The sequence below is a fragment of the Strix uralensis genome, chromosome 2 (genome assembly GCF_047716275.1).
Source record: "Strix uralensis isolate ZFMK-TIS-50842 chromosome 2, bStrUra1, whole genome shotgun sequence".
NCBI classification, from domain to species: Eukaryota; Metazoa; Chordata; class Aves; order Strigiformes; family Strigidae; genus Strix; species Strix uralensis.
This window is the reverse complement of record NC_133973.1, coordinates 123003987-123028815: the sequence shown is the minus strand read 5'-3', so window position 1 is coordinate 123028815 and position 24829 is coordinate 123003987. Positions and strand designations below refer to the sequence as shown.

Sequence of the window (24829 nt, the reverse complement as noted above, 5' to 3'; positions counted from 1 at the left end):
GTGATTAAGTTCTAATAATGCTTTATGTAATCTTTTAATATTTATATTAATATGGAAACATTTATATTTTGATACTTCAACAGTGAAATAGAGTTACAGTGAGAGGGATTTGATGAGATGAAACTTGCTTAAGGTGCAAGACAGTGGTTTATAGCCCAAATATCAGAACACATCATGAGTACCTCTTCCTTGTTGTCTTCATCCACAGAAAGAAACATTTGATGTTGTTTTTTGTAATTACAGGCATAATGCTGTCTTCCATTTTCAGCATTGTAAACATTCTTTCATAAAAACTAACTAAAATAAACGTTCTTGCCCTACAGAATGCTGTCATGTTCTACTTCCTGATATTTTTCTTTTATTGTGTGGAGTGACTCAAATAGTTTGAATTATGACTGTAGTTGAAAAAAACTAAACCAATCTCTAGTTATATATCAAGTTTCATCTTTTTTCTTAGCTAATTTCTCTTTCTTTCTTTCTTTCTTTCTTTCTTTCTTTCTTTCTTTCTTTCTTTCTTTCTTTCTTTCTTTCTTTCTGTCTGTCTGTCTGTCTGTCTGTCTTTCTGTCTTTCTGTCTTTCTGTCTTTCCTGCCAATAGCTTAGCTATTTCCATTTATTATGTCAGTGAAGGGAATGTTAAATCTAGAGTAATTTGCATTTTTGTAAAATGTTACTATAACCTCAGTTTGGAGGAATGATTAGAAAACTAATATGCAGGGCAGCTTTCGTTCAAAGTACAACCTTTTTTACAGGCCTTCTGAAAATGCATCCAAATTTGGCCAATACAGGATTCATTGAGAAACAACTTGCAGATGTTTGTCAGACATTTTTGAGATTCTGACAGTTAAGAGTCCTTGAAGAGTCTTCCTCACTGAGCATGCTTCAGTCCAGCACTGCAGAGCCCTACTTTAATTTCAGTTTCATTTTATGTATCTTCTAGGGTTTAGGGCTTATTGGCAGTGAGCAGCAGAACTCATCAAGGGAGCTGCCCATATCAATTACCATATGGCCTCAGTTCATATACTTATCTCTGCTTATACTACCTCTACATGTCTAATAAATGTAAAATGAAAATATTTTCCAATATTAGTCTTGTTGAATTCTATTTTTTTTAAACATTTTGATTGATAGTGATTTTATCTGTTTAGTTGCATCCATTAGAGTCTCTGTACAGATACATACAGAGAACCCAGACCTCATACTAACCTTTGCCAACCTGACATGCTATATTCAAATTATATAGTATTGTTCTGTGTGGAGATAATAGCTCAAGTCTGAAAGCAGACCGTGCCCTCAAGTAAATGTGTATGGTGTCTTTCAGTAGGCGTGGCATAGGTGTCACTGATTTGGGCTCTTCTGTCTTACTTTATGTTGTGATTTCTCATTGCACCTAATACTTCACTATTTAAGGACCAGTCTAAAGATGCATTGAAAATATGTGGCTGACACTGTTTAAGTTTATGATACACTTATACATGTAGCTTTGGGCTTGTGTATAGATGTCTTGCCTATACTAGGTCAACGTTCCAGACATTTAAGTTGTGTATTAAAGCAAAAAATAGACTAAAGTAATTGTAGTACCAAGAACTGTGTAAAGTTAATGTCTAATAATGAAGGCTGTCAGGCCAACAAAGGAGAGAAGTTCTGCATGCGGACAAATATGCTGCAATTAGTTTTAGCAAATATCATAGCTTCTCATATTCTTATATTCCAGCTCTTCTCTTTTTGTATGTTTTCTTGAAGACTATTCTCTAAAGACTGCGGTTTATATTTGTCGAACTTGGAAGTCCAGGCGCCATTTTGGTGCTTGTGTCTTTTTCTTATCAATATAGGGTGCCTTCTACCTGCATATTGTAAGGATTTTTCTTCTCGTTGTAGGACCATTTTTATGGTCTCCACTGAACAGAACTTTGACAGCCAGATGACCTCTAAAGTTGTTAATGAAGCACTCCATCCTGTGTAGTCACTTTATTTCCATAATAATTCTAATCATAGGAATAAAAGAATTATCTCCATTGCCTCTGAATTTGAAACGTCTGTATAAGGAGACTCTGGAAATTGAGCCCATCTTGATAATGATTTCTCCTGGTGCTGATCCTTCTCAAGAGTTGCAAGAACTTGCCAGTGTTGAAAGAAATACCGAGTGCTACCATCAGGTCAGTCTTAGATAAGCATAATGATTAAAAACCACAATGTGTAAAATTTTACAGTAGTATTATCTGTTTTACCTTGGTTTTTAAGGAAGTTAGTATGTAAAAACATAGTTTGGTGTCTACATGTTTGTTGTTCCCACCTATCTCACCACTAACTTCTGATTCCATTGGCAAAATGCGTTGTAGAAGAGAGACACAATTAGTGATCCTCACAGAATCAGAATCCACACAAGAGGCATTCCTCCAACTTGGAGAAGGGAAAAATGAGAAGATAGACAGAAGAGAACAAGAGACTGAGAACTGGTAGACATGCTGAAACATTATTGTTTTTAGGTGAAGTAATCTAAATATGAAGAAAACCCACTGAAAACTAGACTTCATAATTTTTTCTGCTTATAGGACTTGCATATTTCTTTCTTCAACAGAAAACATAAATCAGATGTTCAGTGTTTGTGAATACTTCGGTATTTTGGGAAATTATGTAAAATATTTTGAGAAATTTCACAAGTAAATGTTAACCAACTAGTTGTTGGTGGAAGTTCTTGAACAGAACTTTTATTTTCAAGTCTTTTGAAAAAAAGTGTTTAAGATCGACCATGCAAGAAAGCCGTAAAATATCGAAAAGAGGCATACAACACTGAAATTATTTGCCCAGCCAATATAACAATTGTTTTTTGTCATGGTATACAACTTCTTCCCTGTTTTGCATTCAACACAAAACTGAACTGGGTGAAGATAATTTCTCTTTAGCAGACCTTAATCAGGAATTGTACTGTTAAGAAAACACTTTATATTTTCTGTGTCTGTTTCAAAATTGGATCTATGCAGAGGTGTTGAAAACTTTTCTTTTTTTAAGAAGAAATTTGCTGTAGCTGTTACATTCATAAAATAACCTAGGTTAGAAGGGACTTCTGGATCATCTACTTCCCTCCTGAGAGGGGAAGGTCCCCCCTCCAAGGATGGAGATCCCACAATATCTCTGGGCAACTTGTTCCAGTATTTGACCACTCTCGCAGGAGAATATTTTTCCTAATATCAAATCAGTGTTTCCCATATTACAACTTGTGTGCATTGCCTCATGTCCTATCACCATGTGCCTTTGAAGGAGTCTGGCTCTATCTTCTCTGCATTCTTCAATCAGGTTGTAGACAGCAAGAAGGTCTCCTGATTGCTTGGCTAAACAAACCCTGCTCAGTGTGCCCTGGCCATGTTGGTGGTCTGCTCTGGAGTCACTTCAGTATGACCATGTCTGTCTTGTACTGGGAAGCCCAAAACTGGACACAGTACTCCAGATGGGGTCTCACAGGTTCCAAAGCGAGGGAATGATCACTTCCCTGGACTTGCTGAAAGCTTTGCCTAATATGTCCCATTCTGGTATTGGCCTTTGTTGCAAGGGCCCACTGTTGATTCATATTCAACTTGTTGTCCACTAGGCCTTCCTTTTCCCCAAAGCTGCTTCCTAGGCAGACCCCAGCCTAGGAGGTTGGACTGTTGCATAGGGTAATTCCATCCGTGATGTAGGACTTCACATTTGCCTTGTTGAACTTCATGAACTGCCAACCTGTTTCTCCAGGCTCAAAGCTGAATCATCTGAAAGTTGTCCTACTAATGAGAATATTGTTAGTATTTTTTCCTGCACTTTCTCATGCAATTTGAATAGAACATAGAAAATCAGATTTTTCTTCTCTGTTTAATTATTTCTCATATGGGATAAAGAACAGACCACTAGATTTGTGTAGTGTACTACTATATTGTCTGGTGACTTTCAGTTATCTTCTTTTGGCTATTTTAAATTATTTGAATATTATACTCAGTTTTATTTAGGCAGAGGATATCTGTATCATCATATAAAAATAAGGCCCCAAGTTTCTTTGACTCAGTACAGTTTTAGGATAAAAAGACAGGATGGATTTCCTCCTAAGGTATATTTGATAAAGTTATAATAATCACAGTAGTTCTGTTTTGCTATAGCAGTAATGCCAAGACAAGACTTTTCAGATTGGCTAAGACCACTTTATTACTTTATTTTCAACTTGTTTGGTTTGGGGTTTTTCTAATTCGCTTCCAATTAGATACTAAGGGAGAACTAAGGTTAGACTATCTACAGGTATTCTAACATCAATTGTAGCAGTGATTGTGTCACAGAACAAGTCCTTTCTGTATTTTCAATTTTCACTAATTTATCTGAAAATTCAGTTTTGTATCTTTGCATTTCCATTTGAAGATCCAAATTTATTTTAGCAGCAATATGGTACTATAAAAAATGAAGAAAATACTGTTTGTTAAGCTATTCATATTTCCCAGTAGGAAAGACTGCAGCCTTAGTTTTTCACTCATCCTAATATGAAATTGAGTGTTTCTCTTCAAAGGAAGTACTTCTAACTTACAGTCAAAAGAAAAACTGTTCTCGTTTATCTCTTGTTTTTATTGTATCAGCAGTTTTGCAGTAATACAGTTTAGTCACTGATATTTAAATTTACTTTTGAGTTCCCAGGGAATACTATCACTGTCACCAAGTGATGTATTTTTTTCCATAAAAAGACTAGGTAATGTTGTTTCTTAAGAAGCTCTGGTTAGATAGGTTGAAAAGAAAAACTACGTTTTCCTTACTCTTTTCCTTACTTTATTAGCCTATCGCATTAGAGAAAATTCTGGTTATCTTTAGCACACCTTTTTTACATATGCATGCTAACTTGGAAACATAATTTTGTATTTAGCTGTTAAATGAGGTATGATAAATTCCTTATACAACTGTGTCTGTCATTTCAGATTGCAATGGGCCAAGGCCAAGCTGACCTGGCTATTCAAACTTTAAAAGAATGTGCACGCAATGGAGAATGGCTATGTTTAAAGAACCTGCATCTTGTTACATCTTGGCTTCCTGTGTTGGAAAAGGTGAGGGTAACTAGATAAGAATGTATTGGAAACCAGACAAAATTAGTATGCAACGTTTCTGAAGCATTTCAGGCATTTCCATGGTGACGTGTAAAATTCCAACAATTTAAAAGTAAACCTTTGCAGTTCTCTCAATCATGAATAAGGTGAAATGCTTCAGATCTAAACAGCTCCTTCCTTTGTGGGAGCCCTTTAATTTTCATACAATGTATAGTATTTCTGCCACAATGAGTGAACAAATGCTCCTGTTAAGACTTTTGGTACTTTATGGGATACTGCCCATGTTTGCTGAACTCTGAATCTATGTATACTTAAATTTTATTTTTGTTTTTTCAGTCCTAGGACTTTCTTTTTAGTAGTTCTTTTTGTTAAGTGTAGCTTGTGTCTGAGTCACTAAGAGGTTTTTGCTAATTTGAAATTGAAATGTCTAATGTTTTATAGAAACATACTCTTACAGCGAATAAAATCATTGTCTATGTAAATAAAAGTGACTTTACATGTATATCACCGTGAAATCCACAAAACAAATTAACTCAAAAAAAAGAAAGGTGGGGGAATTCCTATCAACAGATACTACAATCTTAATTTTCCAGTTTCTAGTGATTGTCCATAAAGTATACTCCATGCACATAACCTTGGAGTCTATCTTCTGTCTAGTACTGATCATGTGGCATGCATTTGACGTTCTTATAATCCATTTTGAAAAAATGGAAAGACAAAGCGAGATAGCACTGATGTGTGTCATCTAGTCTGAATATGATAGTGCACAGTAAGGAAGTGTTTGTGAGCCTCTTACTAAGAAAATTTCAGATCTTGTAAGTATTAAAATATGGATATGTATCAGAAGTTTCTTATTCTTTCCACAAGAACATAATACCGAAAGTGTTAAATGTTTGACTCAGCACATCCCCTTGACTGTTTTGCATACCATTAGCAAGTGCGAGGCTATGTAATTCATATGTTTGAACATCTTAAGAGAGATCTGCATCTTTATAGTTCAATTCCGTCCAGGTACACAAATTTAGTTCTCACGATCTTTCCATTTGAGAAGACGAAATATGTCTTCTGGTCAGTGTGAATTTTATCAATATGAAGATGATACCTTCACAGCTTACAACTGGCTGCCCTTTAGCTGTCTTCTAGCCAAATGCAATGTATCAGAGGATGCATGCTGCAGATGATTGCACTTGAATCAGCATGTAGATTCCCTTGTTTTCTTTTCTTAAATCTCCTGCTTCCAAGGCTGTGTATCATTTTCATATCTTAGTCTGTCTTCCATAACATTGTCATAGACAACCTGATGAAATACGGACCTGATTGTACCACAGTGAGGTGGATTGAAAACTGATCTAACTGCATGGCTCAAAGGGTTGTTGCCAGTGGCAAAAAATCCAGTGGGAAGCCAGTCATCAGTGGTGTGCTCCAGGCGTTGATACTGTGGCCAACATTGTTTAACGTCTTAATTAATGACATGAACAATGGGACAAAGCGCATCCTCGGCAAGAACAGATACTGGGAGAAATGATTGATACAACAGATGAGTGTGTTTTCATTCAGAAGGACCTGACAGGCTGGAGAAGTAGACTGACAAGAACCTTGTGAAGTTCAGTAAAGGGAAATGCCAAGTGCTTCCTATGGGAAGAAATAACTCCAGGCACTCAGTCTGGGGGCTAAGTGGCTGAAAAGCAGCTTGGCAGAATAGACCTGGGAGTCCTGGTGGGTGAGAAACTGACTATGAGCCAGCAACGTGCCCTTGTGGCAAAGAAGGCCACTGGCCTCCTGGGCTGCTTTAGGCAGAGCATTGCCAGCTGGTCAAAGGAAGTGTTCCTTCTGCTCTGGTCAGCCCTGGTGTGACACATCTGGAGTGCTGTGTCCAGTGCTGGGCTCCCCAGTACAGGAGAGGCATGGGCATACTTGAGCCAGTCCAGTAAAGGGCCACAAAGGTGATGAAGGGACTGAAGCATGTGTCATACAAGGAGAGACTGAGAGAATTGAGACTGTTCAGCCTGGGGAAGAGAAGCCTCAGGAGGAATCTTATTTAGTGTGTATTGGCTGATGGGAAGGGGTAAGGGAAACAGAGCCAGGCTGTTCTCAGTGGTGTCCTATGACAGGACAAGAGTACATGGGCACAAACTGAAATACAGGAAATTCTGTTTAAACAGAAGACAAATTTTTTTCACTGTGAGGATGATCAAATGCTGGAGCAGGTTGCCCAGAGAGACTGTGGAGTCTCCATCCTTGAAGATATTGAAAACTTGTCTGGATACAGTTCTGGGCAACCTGCTGTAGCTGACTCTGAGCATTGGGTTGGACTAGAGTGTCTCCAGAGATTCCTTCCAACCTCAACAATTCTGTGATTCTAGTTACCAGATATAGTTGTCATTTTGCCTAAAGAGCAGAACAATTAATGGGTTCAAAGAAATTTTTTTCTTTAATAAAACATTAAAAGCAAAATGATTATTATTTTGTTTTAGAGATTATCAAAATAAATGGATTATGAGAAAATCTGTTAAGAGTTTTTTGAGCTAGGTTTCTTCCAAGACACATACACAAAACTGTTGACATTGTTCTCAAGTGAATTGTCAAACAACTTTTGTATCTTCAGTGGAAAATATGTCTGTTTCAGAAGCACATAAAGAACCATCAGTATGTTTTCATACATTCAGTAATTATATATTTTTTGTGAAACCTTTATATTTGAAATAGCATTTGACAGTATTTATTCTTAGAAATCCATTTCCCTATCTTCAAGTTTCTATGAATCATGATACATGAAGTGCGCATACAACAAACAGTTGAAGAAAAAGAAATTAATAGATACAGTTATTGAAAATCATTGAGATTTGTTGTTGATATACAGCCCACATTCCAGGTCTTCATCTTTTGAGATGTAGCCTTCTGATGTATTTTTACTTAAAAGAAGTAAAGAACTGTGATATATTTTTATGTTCTGAATTTAGGATCTGGGGAGGGAGGTGCAAATATTTTGACACAGCTAGAATGAACTTCAAACTCAAGCACAGCTAGCGTATAGAATGTGTGGAGACAACAGATCTTGAACTATAGTCTTTTAAATAATGTTACTTGTAAAAACAACTAAAGATTTTTTAGACAAGCCTAATTTTCTAATTTAGGATATTATAATTTTAAAAATTGTGTTTTGAATATTAAAAAAACCCAAAACCAAAACCTTCAATATATAATATCTCTTTAATAGGAACTGAATACATTACAGCCTCAACCAAACTTTCGCCTTTGGCTTACTACTGAAGTTCATCCAAAATTTACTCCAATTTTGCTTCAATCAAGTCTGAAAATAACTTATGAAGTAAGACCTGTTTGGAAAGCTTTTATTATATGTTTACCATGAATGAACTTGGATGTATAGTAAACTATATGTTTAGATAGTGTGGACTATTTACATAATGGAGTTTGGCTTGTATTTCAATTAGATGTAATACAAAAAATGCTATGAATTTACCTTGAAAGATTTTTGATGATAATTTGTAATGTATATGTGGAAATTTGCAGAAGCTGTGCTTTAAAGGGAAGGTAAAATTTCTTTCAGATATTTTTTCCAATTGAAAATCTGAACTGAAAATAAATTTACCTGGGGCAAGAATTTTGGTTTGTGCTACAAATCCTTTTATTGCATTTAATCAGTGTTTCTTAAAAGCAAGACCCTACACAGGTGCTGGAATTTCTCCTTCTTGATGAATGTCCTCATCTGAAGATCACAGAATCACACTTCCTCTTCCTTATTTTTCTTTTTGGCCCCATAGCTTTATATTCACTGGACCCTTTCAACAAAAATGGCTCTCCTCCCATACAGCAGAACATACAATTAAAGCCCTTTACTAAAAATTGCTTTACAATAGCTCAACATAAGGAATAACTGGCACCATGCTCCTCCAACTTGTTGGAAAGCGCTCTAATCATTAATGCACTATGCATTAATGCCCATTATGGAAATGATGCATAGGGGTGCCACTAACTCCTCCATTGGTTATGGAGTGTTAAGATTTTGCCTACAGCTAAACCAAGAAGCTCTGACCTTTTTTTTGGGGTCCAGACTTTCAAGAAGCCAAAATTGTTACAATTTTATATTGACTGCAGGTATTTTTAAACTTCTGGGGTAACTTCTTGCTTATATTGAGGTCTTCAATGGTACAGAAACTACAGCACTGTCTAGGATTGCCACATTTCTTTTCATCTAGCTTCTTGAAGATATCCCATTGTCTTTGGAATAATTGGAACTTCGCACTGATGCAGTGTTCTAGATCCTGTTGTCACCTTTTAATTTGTAGTAAATATTTTGTTACCGTGAAAGGGCACTGATAGCCAATGACTTGGCTAATAACATTTGATTATTATATGATTGTGGTATGTTCCCTAACTGTTACCAATCAAGATGTAAATATTAAAAAAAAAAATCGACTATGGTATTTTGCAATTATTTGCCACAAGTGTGCATATGCAACTTGTAATCTGTATGTAATATGTAATCTTACAGAATATGTAATCTTACAGAAGCATTAACAGCCATTGATTTTCAAAAGAAAGAAAGAACATTCTCATAAATATGAAAATGTGATTTCAATCTCTTTAAAATTTGTGTTTGCCTTCACACTTGCAAATAATTTGAAAATGGCAGGGTATCTAATCACTTATTTTACTTTTAAGCACTGTAATCTTTGTTATTATGTGTACTTTAACTGCAGTTATTTCTACTGGTGTGAACAATACCTACCACTAAATCAGACAACTGGCGTTTTATCATGCATATATAACATATCTATATGCAAGCTAAAAGAGTGCGGTGATGCCATGAAGCAGGTTGGCTCTGATCACAGAAATGATAATTGATAGTTGAGCTTGAAAAATCAGAAGAAAGGTTCTTGTTGAAAAAATTGTATTTACTTTTATGATTATATATTTTGATAGAGTACTATTCTTTCACTAAGTTCTTTTAGTGTAGTTCAGTCCTCCTGTTGGTTGGTTCTGGTTACAATTTCCTTCAGTATGTTTAAGTTATTTTCAGTATAAGATCATTCTGTTGTTAGGTCATTTATTATAAGCATATTTTTTCCTTGTTAAATTTTGTTTTATTAAGTACTGTTTGTCATCTCATTAAATTAAATCATAAGTTAGAATTTAAGATAACAGTACATAAAAGTATCAGGTTTTCTGTCTAGAGCAGTGTTTTTCCTTCCAATGCAGGCACCTCCAGGCCTCAAAAAGAATCTCTTGCGAACCTATGAATCTTGGACTCCAGAGCAAATTAATAGAGAGGGAAATTTGACTCGAGCGCATTCTCTCTTTTGTTTAGCGTGGTTTCATGCTGTATGCCAAGAAAGAAGAAATTATATTCCTCAGGTAATAATTTCTTTTGCTACTTTTTTAAAAAATTGCCCCATTTATTAGCTTTTATACTTGGGAGTATTTTTCGTCAGGTATATGTTGGGTCGTGTTCAGAGATGAGAAAAAATTGGATCCTTCTGGTGCCGGCCTTCATCATTGTCTCTGAATTCATTGCAAAATAAGATCTTGGTAGGCTAAATTCCTGTCACTCTGAAAATCGCTACTGCCTGCGTGGGGTTAATTTGTGATTTATGTACTAACTGATACTGATGCAGAAGTGAGATCCCATGGAAAAGATTCCAGAAATCCTGTTTGCTTGGGACAGGAAAAAGTATTTTTGAAACATACGCGATTTAATGGAAGACATGTGTCCTGGTATCGACTGGGATCGAGTTAATTTTATTTCTTAGTAGCTAGTGCTGAATAGTGCTGGGCTTTGGATTCAGTATGGGATTTGGTATGAGAAGAATGTTGATAATATACTGATGTTTTCAGTTGTTGCTAAACAATCAAGGACTTTCCAACTCCACGTGTCTTGCTCATGTGCAGATGTACAAGAAGCTGGGAGGGAGCATGGCCAGAGGACCAGACCCAAATTGGCCAGTGAAATATTCCATATCATGTAACGCCATGCTCAGTATATAGAGGAGGGTCAGCTGGGAAAGAGGGGGTTCTCTCTCGCTTCTGGGATTGTGGTTTCGAGATCTTGGTTTTTTTTGTGATCGCTAGCTGGGAATGGGCTGAGTATCAGCTGGCAGGTGGTGAGCAATTGCATTGTGCATTACCCGTTTGTACTTTCTATTGTTTTATTTATTTTATTTATTTATTGTATTTCAGTTATTGAACTGTTTTTATCTCAACCTACAAATCTCCCTTTACCGTTCAATTTTATTCCCCGTTCCCTGAGCGGGGGATGGTGAGTGAGTGATTGTGCAGTGTTTGGCTGCTGGCCAGGTTTAAACCATGACAATGAGAAAGAGACACTTTGGTGGGAAGGAGGAGATGACATTGTCTACTCTTTCTGCACACAAACCCTGTTCAAGGAGAAGGAAGAACAAAGGAATTAACTCGTTTCTTGTGAGGATTATAATGGGTTTCGGAGACTGTGATGTGTTTTTTCCTTAGATAAATTTTTGTTCAAAGCAAACATTTCTTTCTGGCTGCAGATGCTTAAATTAAACAGACACCCCCCCACCCCCCCACCCCCCCCAACAAACTGTTTTATATCTTGTTTATTTTATTTAGACTAGGGGTAAAACTAACCTGTCATCTGAAAGATTTTGTCTGTCAGAGCCTGGAATGTTTGAGGGTTTTTTGCTGGTTTTGAATTTGTGATTTATAAGGTTGTTTGCCTCTTGCAGTAACAGACTTTGAATATAGTGTTCAAGAAGTAGAATAGGTGAAAATATTTAAAGTACTGATCTGACACATGAACTCTCATTTGGCTTTGTTCAAATTCATGGTTGTTTACCACTAGCTTTCCAAGTCACACAAGATAGAATTTTACTGCTTTCTCCTTAATTCCACTGTAACTGTGTTTGTCTCGTGCAGACTTAGTATGGGTTTTGTTTTGCTTATGATTACCAGTTTCTAACATCGCTGGACTGCAATTAATCCCAGCTAGAAGCTCTTGTATTTTATAATGAATTCCAGGTTGGTTTGGGTCCACGTACAGATCTGTCGAAAAAATACATGAACACTGTTGAGAGACTGCAGCATCTTTCCAGTTTATGACCTCCAGCATGACTGGCTGATAGTTTGATTGTGATCTGTGGAACAGCTGCAGTCTTGACCTAAGACTGTATCCATCTCACTGGATATGTGCATGTTATCTGACATATTTGCACGTTTCTTATCATGAATCATATGCACCTTGTTCCTATGATATGATCCATATGCAAAGGTACAGTCATAAGAAGATACAGCAATCAGAGATACCTTTGAGATCTGGATTTCCTAAGTTCTGTATCATATATCAATATTTATTTATACTTATCCATTTCCATTGAAAGCCTTTTGTGAGAATTACATGCACATTATACATTAATGCTATATAAAGAATAATGCCACCAAGAACAGAAAGAAGGTACAAACTGAGAATGATTAAAATATGCATATGGTGGTCAGCATTTTCCCCGTAATGGTAGCAGTAATTGCTTTTCTCGTTACAATTTTTTAAGTTCATAGAGAAGTGACGTGAATTAAGGAGTAAGATGATGAAAACATAATGTACACTGTGATTGAAGAACCGGACGTATTTATGAAAATCCAAAGGAAACTGAAATACAAAAAAGCCCTCAGAAATAACATCATAATTCAATGTGTGATCTAGTCACAGATGTCAGCAAGTTTAGTTGAAGTAAATACTGTTAGGAAATAAGATAATCTTAAGTTTACATTCCTCATACTCAATGTATTCTACTTTATGTAAATATGTAAAATTAAATGCACTGGTAGATCTGGGTTTTTTATGCTACCTCCATTGAATGTTTCCAAAGGTGTACGTTAGAGGACATAGGTTGTCTCTTTTTTCATTCAGTACTAGGTATTATACAGTATTCAGTAACCACATAATATTTGCATTTTACTTCATGATCATCATTGTGTGACTAATTAAATTCTTTGGGGTTTTTTTTAATGATAGGGTTGGACCAAGTTTTATGAATTTTCTTTATCTGATCTCCGTGCTGGTTTTGACATTATTGATAGACTCTTTGAGGGTAAGTCACTTCTTAAGGAAAGATTTCTCACCTCTGTAGCATAAACCTTCTAAATGCCTCTCATTTAAAATTTTTAGAATATTAAAAAATTTCATAGTAATTTTTATAAATTTGTTACTTTGCAAGATTGTTTTGTTTGGGGTTTGGAGTGGGACCATTCTGTTTAAAGGCTGCTTTGCAGGTATTTAAATTTTGCATTTGAATCTTCATTGGAACATTTTCACAAATATAAACACATGACCAAGTTAGGTAACTACTTCAGTATGGGAAGTAGTGTGACCCTGAATCAGTTATGCTTAGTCTTATTAGGCTTTTCTGGATGTAGATCCAAAGGGTATGTCTATATTAGTAAACTGATAAGGGCTGGACACAGGCTCAAAACTATTCCATGATCAGGTTTATTTTTCCCCATATTTGGCTTATGCAGACTGGCATTCTCATAGGCAGCGACAAGGCATGGTTTGTCAGATAGCAGAGCCCGGAGACACTTTCTAGTAGGCAGCAGATGGGAGGTTACCTTATTTTAGGGCAAAAGAGAGTAGCTGTATGGATGCAAGCCACCTTGTGCCATCTGAACTTGAGTTCAAACAGGACCTGTCCTGTTTTACCTTTACTAGAGATGTTGCATGAGGAGCTTTTTTCTTTCTACAACACTCAGATAAGAGTGGAGATGCTGCAAGGCTCATCTCCAGTAAGCAAAGCAAGAAACATAGGGTGAATTGTAATTCCATTTTTGGGAGGTTAGGTAAACCAATGTTTTCTTTGTGCCAAGAACTATTCAGCTCAGGTTCTTGAGTCCAGAAGAATAAATAGGAAATACAGGAGTGCCTGGAAGATGAAGTCTTCTGTCTCTACTCCTTCCCAGTGTGAGCTTCCCCATATATTGAATAAAAGAATGGAATATGAGTTGAGTATGAGTGAATTCTTCATATTGAAACTCACTGTTAGTGCCCACTTCATTGTTCTGTTAAGTAGCACAGTAATTTCTTAATATTAGTTAATATTAAAAGTATTTTTTAAAAAAGTATTTGCATTTTATATAATTTCAAAGTAAAATTAGGAACTGATATTTAGAGATCATTTATGATCATTGACTTAAATGAGATTTATGGAGGATTAGTACTTCTGGAGTTGACCTTAGTTACACAGACTTGAAACATACAGTAATGTAAAGAGGTTGAATCATTAACTATCAATGATAATCATTAATCTAAACATTAGCTACTGCTGTGAACATAACTACTTACGAAGAAATGATTGAAGTATTTGGGAACAACAGTTACCACCAATAAACCCCCCCCCCCCCCCCCCTTAAAGTAATTGTTGCTTCCTTTTCTCAAGGGGCTTTAAGAAGTACCTTTCTGATCTGAGCGATGGGCTAAGGCCAACTGCATGAGCTTCAGTAAGGCCAAATGCCAGGTGCTGCACTTGGGCCACAACAACCCCCAGCAGCACTACAGGCTTGGGGAGGAGTGGCTGGAGAGCTGCCAGTCAGAGAGGGACCTGGGGGTGTTGATTGACAGCCGGCTGAACATGAGCCAGCAGTGTGCCCAGGTGGCCAAGAAGGCCAATGGCATCCTGACCTGTATCAGCAATAGCGTGGCCAGCAGGGACAGGGAAGTGATCTTGCCCCTGTACTCGGCACTGGTGAGGCCGCACCTCGATTACTGTGTTCAGTTTTGGGCCCCTCACTACAAGAAAGACATTGAGGGGCTGAAGTGTGTCCAGAGAAGGGCAACGAAGCTGGTGCAGGGTCTGGAGCACATGTCGTACGAGGAGCGGCTGAGGGAACTGGGGTTGTTTAGTCTGGAGAAGAGGAGGCTGAGGGGAGACCTCATTGCCCTCTACAACTACCTGAAAGGAGGTTGCAGAGAGCTGGGGATGAGTCTCTTTAACCAAGTAATGAGTGACAGGACAAGAGGGAATGGCCTCAAGTTGCACCAGGGAAGGTTTAGACTGGATATTAGGAAGCATTTCTTTACAGAACGGGTTGTTAGGTGTTGGAATGGGCTGCCCAGGGAGGTGGTGGAGTCCCCATCCCTGGAGGTGTTTAAGAGTCGGGTCGACATAGTGCTGAGGGATATGGTGTAGTTGGAAACTGCCAATGCTAGGTTAAAGGTTGGACTAGATGGTCCTCAAGGTCCTTTCCAACCTAGATGATTCTGTGATTCTGTGATCAAGGTACCTTCTACCTGCACATGAAAGCTATAGGGTGTAAATCAATCATTGTCCCTTGTAGTTATTTTAGACAACTGTGATAGAAGGGAGGAAAAATAAGTTACTCTGAACTTGTGGGATATAGCTATGCTAGAGTAATATAATTGCAACATCAGTCTGGCCAGGAAACTAATAGTAACATGCTTTATGTGTTTTATGTGCTATGCTGTGTGATTTATAATGATTTACAAAGAACCTATCCTGGACCTCTGTGTTTGAAAGATGACATTTCCAGTAATGTTACCGATTTTGAGCATGATCTGGTTTTGGTTCAATCAGTCAGTTTATTTTATGAGATCAGATGGTACTGCAATACAAAATAGTGTATAAAATTTTGAACAAAGAAAATTATTTTTATTCATGACAAAGGAGCACATAATTAAAATTTTAATAGCATCATTTCTGAAATGCATATATCCAATTGGTTTATCTACAATAAAAAGCACTTCAAGACTTAAGTAATATTTCTAATAGCTCATTTTGAAACACAGTAAGTGTTCATTTTATCAGTGAAAAATATTTACAAACTCATTGTAGTTTCTGCAACTTTTATTATTTGGTAATATAGAAGAAAAACAATTAGAAATTAATTATTTGATGTGTTTGTATTTTTTTTATTTCACTGAAGAATTTTCACTGCACTGTCTTGCAGTGACAAGAAGAAATGCTTATAATGCAATGCTGTCCATTGATACAAAATATTAATACAAAATACTAATTAATTTATAGGTTCCAAAGATTTTCAGTGGGAATTCGTGCATGGCTTGTTTGAAAATGCAATTTATGGAGGCCGTGTAGATAATTACTTTGATATGAGGGTTCTTCGGTCCTACTTGGAGCAACTTTTCAATTCACGAATCATTGGCAGTTTAAATGCTAGAGGCAAGAAGATGACTAGTTTCCCATATTCCATCTCTTTACCGAATTCCTGCAGTATTTTGGTAGGTATACATCTTCTATCACCTAATATAGAAACTAAAATTCTTGGATATATTTCCACAAAGAAAATCAGAGTTACAAACCAAAAGATACCTCCATTTATTTAAGACTTCTCTTGTGTGGAACACTAATTCTCAAGTTGTCAGAACTATTCTGCTAGTCTGTTCAGCCTCCTTTTTTATAATATCTTATTGGACTATGGTGCAGAGCAGAATAACTATGAGGGACTGAGTAGAAGAAATTGGGTCAATTTATGATAAAGAAGGATACTATTACATTTTTATATAACTTAGTATATTAACATAATAGCACTTTTGTACAGACTGCTAAACATTCTTATAACTTCTGGATGAGATAGGAGAATCTATATCTCCTTATTTACAAACTATATCAACATTCTGACATAATCTTCTAACATGCTGTGGAGGGTATGTGATATTTTATTTGGAGATAAATATGGATTGTGTTTCTCCTTTAGTATTCCTTTAGTGTAAAGGAGAGGGAGTTCAACAGAGTCTAAAGAACTGATCTCTCCCTATCTTTCACATACTATTGTTATTGTTACTAAGATTCATTTGCATTTTAATATAGGACTCCATACTAGACCTCTAATATGAGCTGATGTAAATGGAATTATGCCAGTTAAAATAAATCTGTCTGGCATTCTCTACCTGGATTCTGACTGTTTAGGTTTGGGGTTTGTTTATTTTTGTACGTTAAATATGACAGTTATTTTCTATAGATGTGCTGAGTTAATGTCGTAAAGAGGGAAGGAATAAACAAACCAGGCTGGTCTCTATTCTTGTAAATAATATGATCAAACTGATGAACCTTTCTTCTTGCCTGCACTGCATTTAATGTCTCAGTTTCTTATAGTTGTATGAATATTTATGTGAGAGTTTATATTTTTCTGCAAGTAGTTTTCATTGGTAGAACACTAATAATAAGGCTAAGTTTGATTACTTAAGTTAATTGGAATAATATCTCTTACTAAATAGTGTTCCTTCAGTGTTTGGTGTAGAGGTCTGCTACTGTTGTTACCTCTGAAGTGAGATTCTGTGTCAAAGTAAATCATGCCCACATAGGACGTGCTCCTGCAAGCAAAGGACAAAACACACATGATATAACACAATAGGGTGCAGCCTGACTTTCAATTAGTAAATAATTTTGCTTTCAAAGCCACAATGAAAGAGAACATCCAGCAGCATTAGTCTACCTGAGTCTGCAAGGCCTCTTTCAGTTTTGTGCAAGAGCAGCATCACTGGTGACTATTACACTATAACTGCTATTGATGCTATTCTGCATCTCCAATGATCATGTAAACCTATTTTTACCTGAACAATTTCACTTTCTTTGAGTGATATCTTCATAGATTTAAAAAGAAGTGAGTGCTCTTCATTGTATAAATATGTATTATACTCTATTATTCGAATTCTAAATGCTGAAATATTTTTTTATATTGTCATTAATCTTACTTTTAAGTTTTCAACAGAAATATTGTAACTACTTTTAAGATAGTCTTAGCATATTTTCTTTTCAGTTGATAGCATCACTGTAATTGGAATTGAAGCTTTTTGCTCTTTTAGAGTTAAAAAATTTATAAATAAGATTGCCAAGATATATCATGTGTTAAATAGCTATTTTAACCTTGTGTTATGCAGTGCGCTTAATGAATTTTCAGTATACACTGTTAATTTCATGAGCTGAACAAAATGTTCCCTCAGTTATGTTTATTGTTTTCTTCTAATGCAGGATTATCGTAATATTATTGAAAGCCTTCCAGAAGATGATAAACCTGACTTTTTTGGCCTGCCTGCTAATATTGCTCGTTCATCACAACGTATGATCAGTTCCCAGGTAAAGTTACATTTCTCGTTGACCTCTGAATCTCTTCTGCATCTAGTATAAGCTAGAGAACCCAACCACCTGTTCATAAATATGAATTTCCATAAGAAAGTCAGAGAAAATGGAGGGATTTTAGGATTATGTTGACTTTTATCTTTAGTATACTTTAATGTAATAACAATTATCTTTAATTACAAAGGTATTCGTTTAGAGCTGTGGTGGTTTGACCTTGGCTAAATGCTGGGTACCCACCAAGTCGCTCTATCACTTCCCCCCCCTTCCCCTTTTTTTCTCAACAGGGCAAAGAGGGGAAAGAAAATAAGACAGAAAAAAAACCTAACCCTTGTGGGTAAAACAAAAGCAGTTTTAATATAAGCAAAGCGAAGCAACGGTCCGCGCGCGGAAGCAAAAAAAAGAAAACGGATTTATTCTCTACTTCCCATGAACAGGCACTGTCAGGCCTTCTCAGGAAGCAGGGCTCCAATACGTGTAGTGGTTGCCTCGGAGGACCAAGGGTGACCCCACCCCCTTCCTCCTTTCTCCCAGCTTTATACTGAGCAGACGTCATATGGTCTGGAATATCCCTTTGGTCAGTTCGGGTCAGCTGTCCTGGTTGTGTCCCCTCCCAAGGTCTTGCCCACCCCGTCCCACTGTGGGGAGAAAAAGTCGGAAAGAGCCTTGGTGCTGTGTAAGCACTACTCAGCAGTAGCCACACCACCAGTGTGCTATCAACACCCTGCCAGCTCCCAACATAAAACACAGCACCATGAGGGCTGCTATAGGGGAAAACCAATTCCGGCTCAGCCAGACCCAGTACAAGAGCTTAAATAAACAAAGAGTTATTGAGAAAGTTTACAATAGTATAATTAAGTTTATGTTGAAAAGTATGCCCATATGTAAGTAGTTTAACTAGTTCTATTTATACTGTTAATCTAACTCCCATCAATGGGATCGTTCTTACAGCTGCTCTTCACTGCACATTAAGATTTTAGTTTTGGTCACCAAATTCTAATACAATAGTTTGACGGATAGAATATGGGTAACATTTTATGCTTTCTCTGAAAGAGAAATTCTGAAGAATTCTCCCAGTAGTCAGAATTCTATCCTTACTATTAGAAATGTGAAATTTTGAAAAAAAAGTGTTGTTCTTGCAGGATAATAGCATATAACTACTTAGGCATGTTGTAATAAAATTCTCAACATAATGAAAAGTAAGTTCCAGGGTTTTTGTAGGTCTTAGTTTAAAAATTCACTAATTTTAAATATTTCCATTATTGCTTTAGCTGTAAGATATGGCAGATGGCTATATCATAGTCAAGAGTTGTCAGCTATCTTTTAATTGCAGTCTAGTCCAGATTTGAATATATGTTTAATGTGAGAATGCAGTTATCTTAGTGCTGGAATAATAGGCAATGATCAAAGATTTTTCACCTATTTATTTTAGAGTTGTATGTAGAAGCCTCAGCTTGGGTAAGTGACCTGGGTCACCCATTATGCTGGGTACTATTAATGGCACAGCTGCAGCAGCTATTCTTCTCACCCTTTGTGGAGACAGAAAAAACTGAGTGTCTCTCGTTCTCTTCATAACTTCTATCTTGACAGTCTGAGAAGGGAAAAAATAGAGTGATTTGAACTCTGGATGTCTTCATCATCATCAATACATTGCTTGGTTTGTTGGACAAAGCTTTTAATTGCTAATATTTTATCACTTTCCTTAGGTGTCATTTCAGTTGCCTAAAAATTGGTATCTTGTATCATCTGGAAGTGCCCTAGTGTATTTAAGACATCTACTAGGAACTGCCAGATGTTGCACAGGACCCAAGTGAATACTACTACTTCTTGTTGGGCCAACAACTGGAAGTCAGGGGCAAAATGACACTGGAAGCTAGCGTTTAAGCAACTGATTCCCACTGCTTGTCTACCCTAATGCATGGATCTGGAGGTCCTGTGTCATATCTGCCTATCCATTTGGATAACATACAGAGTGTCAAATGGCATTAAGTGTAACAACTGAATTGAATCACTAAGGCCTAGAGTCTAGGGAGGAGTTTGACTAAGAAGTGGCCATACCTCAGCCTGAGTTGAAAATCAGTAATGCTTGTTAGGCAGGTTAAAGTCCACCTTTTGTTTATTCAGGTTTGCTGGGCATTCTAATACATTTTAGCTCAAATGCGGAGAAAGTTTAGGACTTTGAGGCAAATTTTAAATTCTTTATTCTTTTTTTTTTTTTCATTGCTTTTTAGTTAAGTCTGGGTGAGAGCACATGATTACTGTATAAGTGCAATTAAACAGTATATATATTTAGTGATTAGCATAGTTTATTTGACTGGTGAATTAATTGTGTAAGATAACATGAAAGTTGATTGAATTGAGAATCTTATATCAGAACTGTGAAATGAACTGGTCTGTATATGAGTGGTCTCTTTAATTTTCTGCACAGCCCTAGCATGCTGTCTTAACTTGTCTTTACAAGTTATAGAAAAAAAAAAAAATCACAGAATTATAGAATACCAGGTTGGACAGGACCTCAGGGATCATCGTGTCCGACCTTTCTTGGCAAAATCCATTGGAAGTTTCCTATAATTGGAATTCCCTATAATTTCAAGACTTAGAATTACATTTAAAAAAAAAGTATGTAATTGTTTGCTCATACTCACCTACAAAGGGCTCCATGCAGAAATCTCTTGTTTGTATAAGACCCTTGATCTGTTAATAAAAAAATAAAAATTGCCTTTGAGGTTTACATTTGTTGAATATCAAATATTGTACTGGTAAATTGTTTATTTGTTCACTTAAATTCATAGCTGCATTGTCAAATTATTTGTTTTATTATTAGCACATGAAACTATAAAGCTATATAAAGACAAATCATTAGGATGAGGGTGCATAGGGTAATACACTGAGCTCAAGAACTCCTTTATTACAAAGCCAAAAAATGCACCAAGACTCAATGTGGCTGTTTGTTTTTGTCTTAAAATCTTTACATAGACATCAACTTTAAATGCTTTTGTTTCTGTCAGATACACTGCAGACTGCTGATTATTTTGTTTCAGCTATGCTGACAGAAATTAAGAGCTGAAGTTGTAGAAAATGCTAGTATTTGAAAATAAGTCCTTAGCCTCCACAAAGTCAGAATAGATTCAGAGTTCCTGTGAAGGGAAATAGGTAATGAACACATTTACATGCAGACTCACACTCTACTGAACTCATGTGTCACAGCATTGATTATAATCTATAAACTATGGATTATAATCTTGAAAATATGAGACTTGTAGTTACAATTCTGTGATATGCTTCTTTGTCATATGAGAGATTTTCTTCCAATAATAGTATGTGGTACTTCTTTAAGTCTTCAGCAATTTAAGTAACAGAAATGGGAGATTTTTCTTAAATTGTTTTTCTACCTAACTATGAATCCTACTCCCATTCCATTTCTGACAGTTTGTCAGCTATTTTAGGTCCATAGGTGATCTCATGGTTCACGATCTGAAATTGAATGATTGCCTTCTAACCAAGAGTGTTTCTTATAAATCCATTACCAAGCTAAAGCAGGGAAAAGCTGAATGAATAAATTGCTACTAGCTCAGTAACCGTGTCACTAGCACTGGAAACATGAAATTTAACACCGTGTCCACTACTTCACTGATTCTGTGCTAAGTATGTCATATATTCTCTTATAATTTATGTCTACTATCCCATATAGTCTCTTATCTACTAGCTGTTATCATTTCTCCTTCTGTATTTTTACTAACATCTTCTTCCTTATGCAGAGATGCACAGAATTGTATCATCTACACCACTAAACTCAGGATTAGGGAAAGTAGGTTTTTTTGAAACATACATACTTTGAAGTTACTTGTTTTGAACCAACCGACAGCAATTTCAACTTCAGTCATATGTTTAGGCTCAGAGATTTAAAATAATCATGCAGATATACATTGATGTTAAGTAAATTATAATTAGCAATCTTTTAACAGTTAAAAATATTTTAAAATAAGTATTAAAACAGATAACACTATGATCTATTCTATTAACCCTGAAGGGTAAACTAATGTAATTGTATTCCAAGAAATCTGATGTCACTTTATGAAATCGTTTCACTACACAGGATGAATAATAGAATATTAGGTAATAGAAATGTAGATTTTATGTAGACTTCCTATGAATATTATTTATTTTTCATGTATAGGAATGATAGCTTGTACTGCTGCAGCAACACACTGCTGTAGCAGAAATTTGCTGCAGGACAGTGCAGCATTTTGCAGTCATGCAGAGATCTCTTCTGTAACCTAGTGCATTGCTAATGTTTGAGTAAACCTAAAACACAACTAAGAAAAAATGGACTTCTTTCAGTAACCTTGCAAATATTGATTATATTCACAGCTTTTATTTTTTCTAGCAGAGAATTTCAATTCTAATTTAAGAGCTGAATATCACTAGCTGTATTATTTTAATATTGGTAATTACTAATTGAATTGATAGAAATTATGTCTTATGATGTTCTGTAGTGTAGTTCAGAGAGTATTAATTCTGCATATATACTGGTAAGAGCCATTTTGATAAGAAAATATTTGACTTAAATAGACATGATCTTTTCAGCAACATGACTTACATTTCTTTCTGGATTTTGTCCTTAGCTACTTTATGTAAGTAGAGCTTAGGTAAATTTTTAGAGGCTGGATTTCTAGAGTTCACTGTGGCTCTTCGGGTTCTGCCTTACCTACTGTTACAACAAGCATTTGACACAACATCCCTTAGGTTGAATATGGTCATGAATAATCTCACATCTCTTGCTATGTGCTCTCTGCAGAACAGTGCAGTTAAAATAGAACTCAGCTGACAGTGCAGCTATTCTTCAGCCTTGCTTAGACTATAACTAGTAGCTATGTATGATCAGTTGACTGTTTAATCTAAGCATTCTCCAATAATATAGTAAAGCATTTTGTGAAAAAAGCCATTCAGTAACTGCCAAATTATCCAAGACTCTTCAAATATGACTGCCAATAATAATCAATATGGCTAGCATTTAGTTTCCTTAATGCTAATTTCTATATAGAATACTGTGTATAGTAATTTTAATATGTTGCATCAGGAATTCAGCATTCTTTTACATGTACAGATTCATAATGCTTCACGAAGACTATCATATGAGACAGGTAAGTCTCAGTAAGGTTGAAGAATAGATTGTTTTCGATATTTTCATGGATGAATGAGTACACTTCCTTATTCATATCATGCAAGCATAAAGGATAGTTACAGCCTCTCTGTATACTAGTACAGTGTCTTGATCCTTCTGTGCCCACCATCCCAGGAATGGCAAGTGGAAGGCAAGCCTGTGGACTTGCAGTTCACTTTTTAGGACCTCTTGGGGGTGATTGTGCATGCATAATTGAAACTTTGTAAAGTTCATGGAGGACTGTCTCATGTGAGTGGGACCCCACGCTGGAGCAGAGAAAGAGAATGAGGAGGAAGGAGTGGTAAAGATAACACAAAATGGACTCAGCGCAACCCCTATTCCCCATTTCCTTGTGCTGCTTGGAGGGAGAAGGTAGAGAAGCTGAGAATGAAGTTGAACCCGGGAAGAAGGGAGGGACTGAGGGGAAGGTGTTTTAAGGTTTGTTTTTATTTCTCATTATCCTACTCTGATTTGATTGGTAGTAAATTAAATTAATTTCCCCAAGTCAAGTCTGTTTTGCCTGTGACAGTAATTGATGAGTGATCTTCTTGTCCTTATCTTGACCCATGAGCCTTTTGTTATATTTTCTCCTCCGCTGTCCAGCTGAGGAGGGGGAGTGATAGAACAGCTTTGGTGGGCACCTGACATCCAGCCAAGGTCAATCCACCACGTCTTCAAAATGCTTAAGGGCATCACAAATGTAAAATAATCCTTTGAGCTTCAGATTGTTGGAAGAGTCCACAGACTATAGCTTCTTACTAATTTTTCAATGAAATGCTATAAAATTATTTAATTGTAGATTTTGTATACCAATTAAAAATGTTGAGCTGTGAATACTTGTAACTTCAAATAAGTGGATTCCAATTCACTTCAACTTAAGTTGCTGGGAGTATTTCTCCTACGTTTTGTCCTTTGTAATTTTTTTTGCTTTTGAACCAGTCAAGTGATATTCTGCAGTTCTGATGGTTCAGATCTTGCAACAAAATTACTTGCTTTAAGAACTCGTTTCAGACAAATTTTATAGTCTCACATGTAATCCAAATCTGACTAGCATTTTCTGTGGCAGGGTAGAAGATACAAGGTGATTTAATTTTGCTAGATAGCTTTCTCTCAAACCCAATTGCATGCTTGTCTTTGCCTGTTTTGTCTCAAAGTGAGTGATCAGAATCACTCTCACATCTCCCAGTTAGCAAGTCCATTATTTTTATTATCTGAAAGTAATTGCAGAAGGATGGTTCCCTGAGATACCCCTTTTTCTTTTAATCCTAGATATTTATCTCAGCTCTTTTGATAATAATTGATTCTGCTTTTCTGTCTCATCTAACTAATCTCAAAATGTCTTTATGGAATCCCATCTGGTATTCATAATGGCACCATAAAGAGTCAAACAATTCCTGTAACTTTAAATATGCTTCTTTGTATTGTTAACAAGAGAACTGACTTACTTTAAAGGAATGTCTTTCCCATCATGTTATACTCTAGGTGCTTTATTCCAACCTTCGGCCCCTCCATTTCTCTTTGGAC

At 36.2% G+C, this 24829-nt stretch overlaps 1 protein-coding gene across 1 annotated transcript in view; it reads left to right on the top strand.

The window, feature by feature from the left end:
• DYNC2H1 (dynein cytoplasmic 2 heavy chain 1) overlaps window positions 1-24829 on the top strand; it is a 187464-nt gene that overhangs the window by 102419 nt on the left and 60216 nt on the right. Inside the window, exons 76-82 of the mRNA XM_074860186.1 lie at window positions 1995-2155; window positions 4922-5047; window positions 8265-8375; window positions 10268-10423; window positions 13053-13128; window positions 16075-16286; window positions 18037-18141. Coding sequence (XP_074716287.1) covers window positions 1995-2155; window positions 4922-5047; window positions 8265-8375; window positions 10268-10423; window positions 13053-13128; window positions 16075-16286; window positions 18037-18141 — 947 coding nt within the window. The remainder of the gene's footprint in view (window positions 1-1994; window positions 2156-4921; window positions 5048-8264; window positions 8376-10267; window positions 10424-13052; window positions 13129-16074; window positions 16287-18036; window positions 18142-24829) is intronic.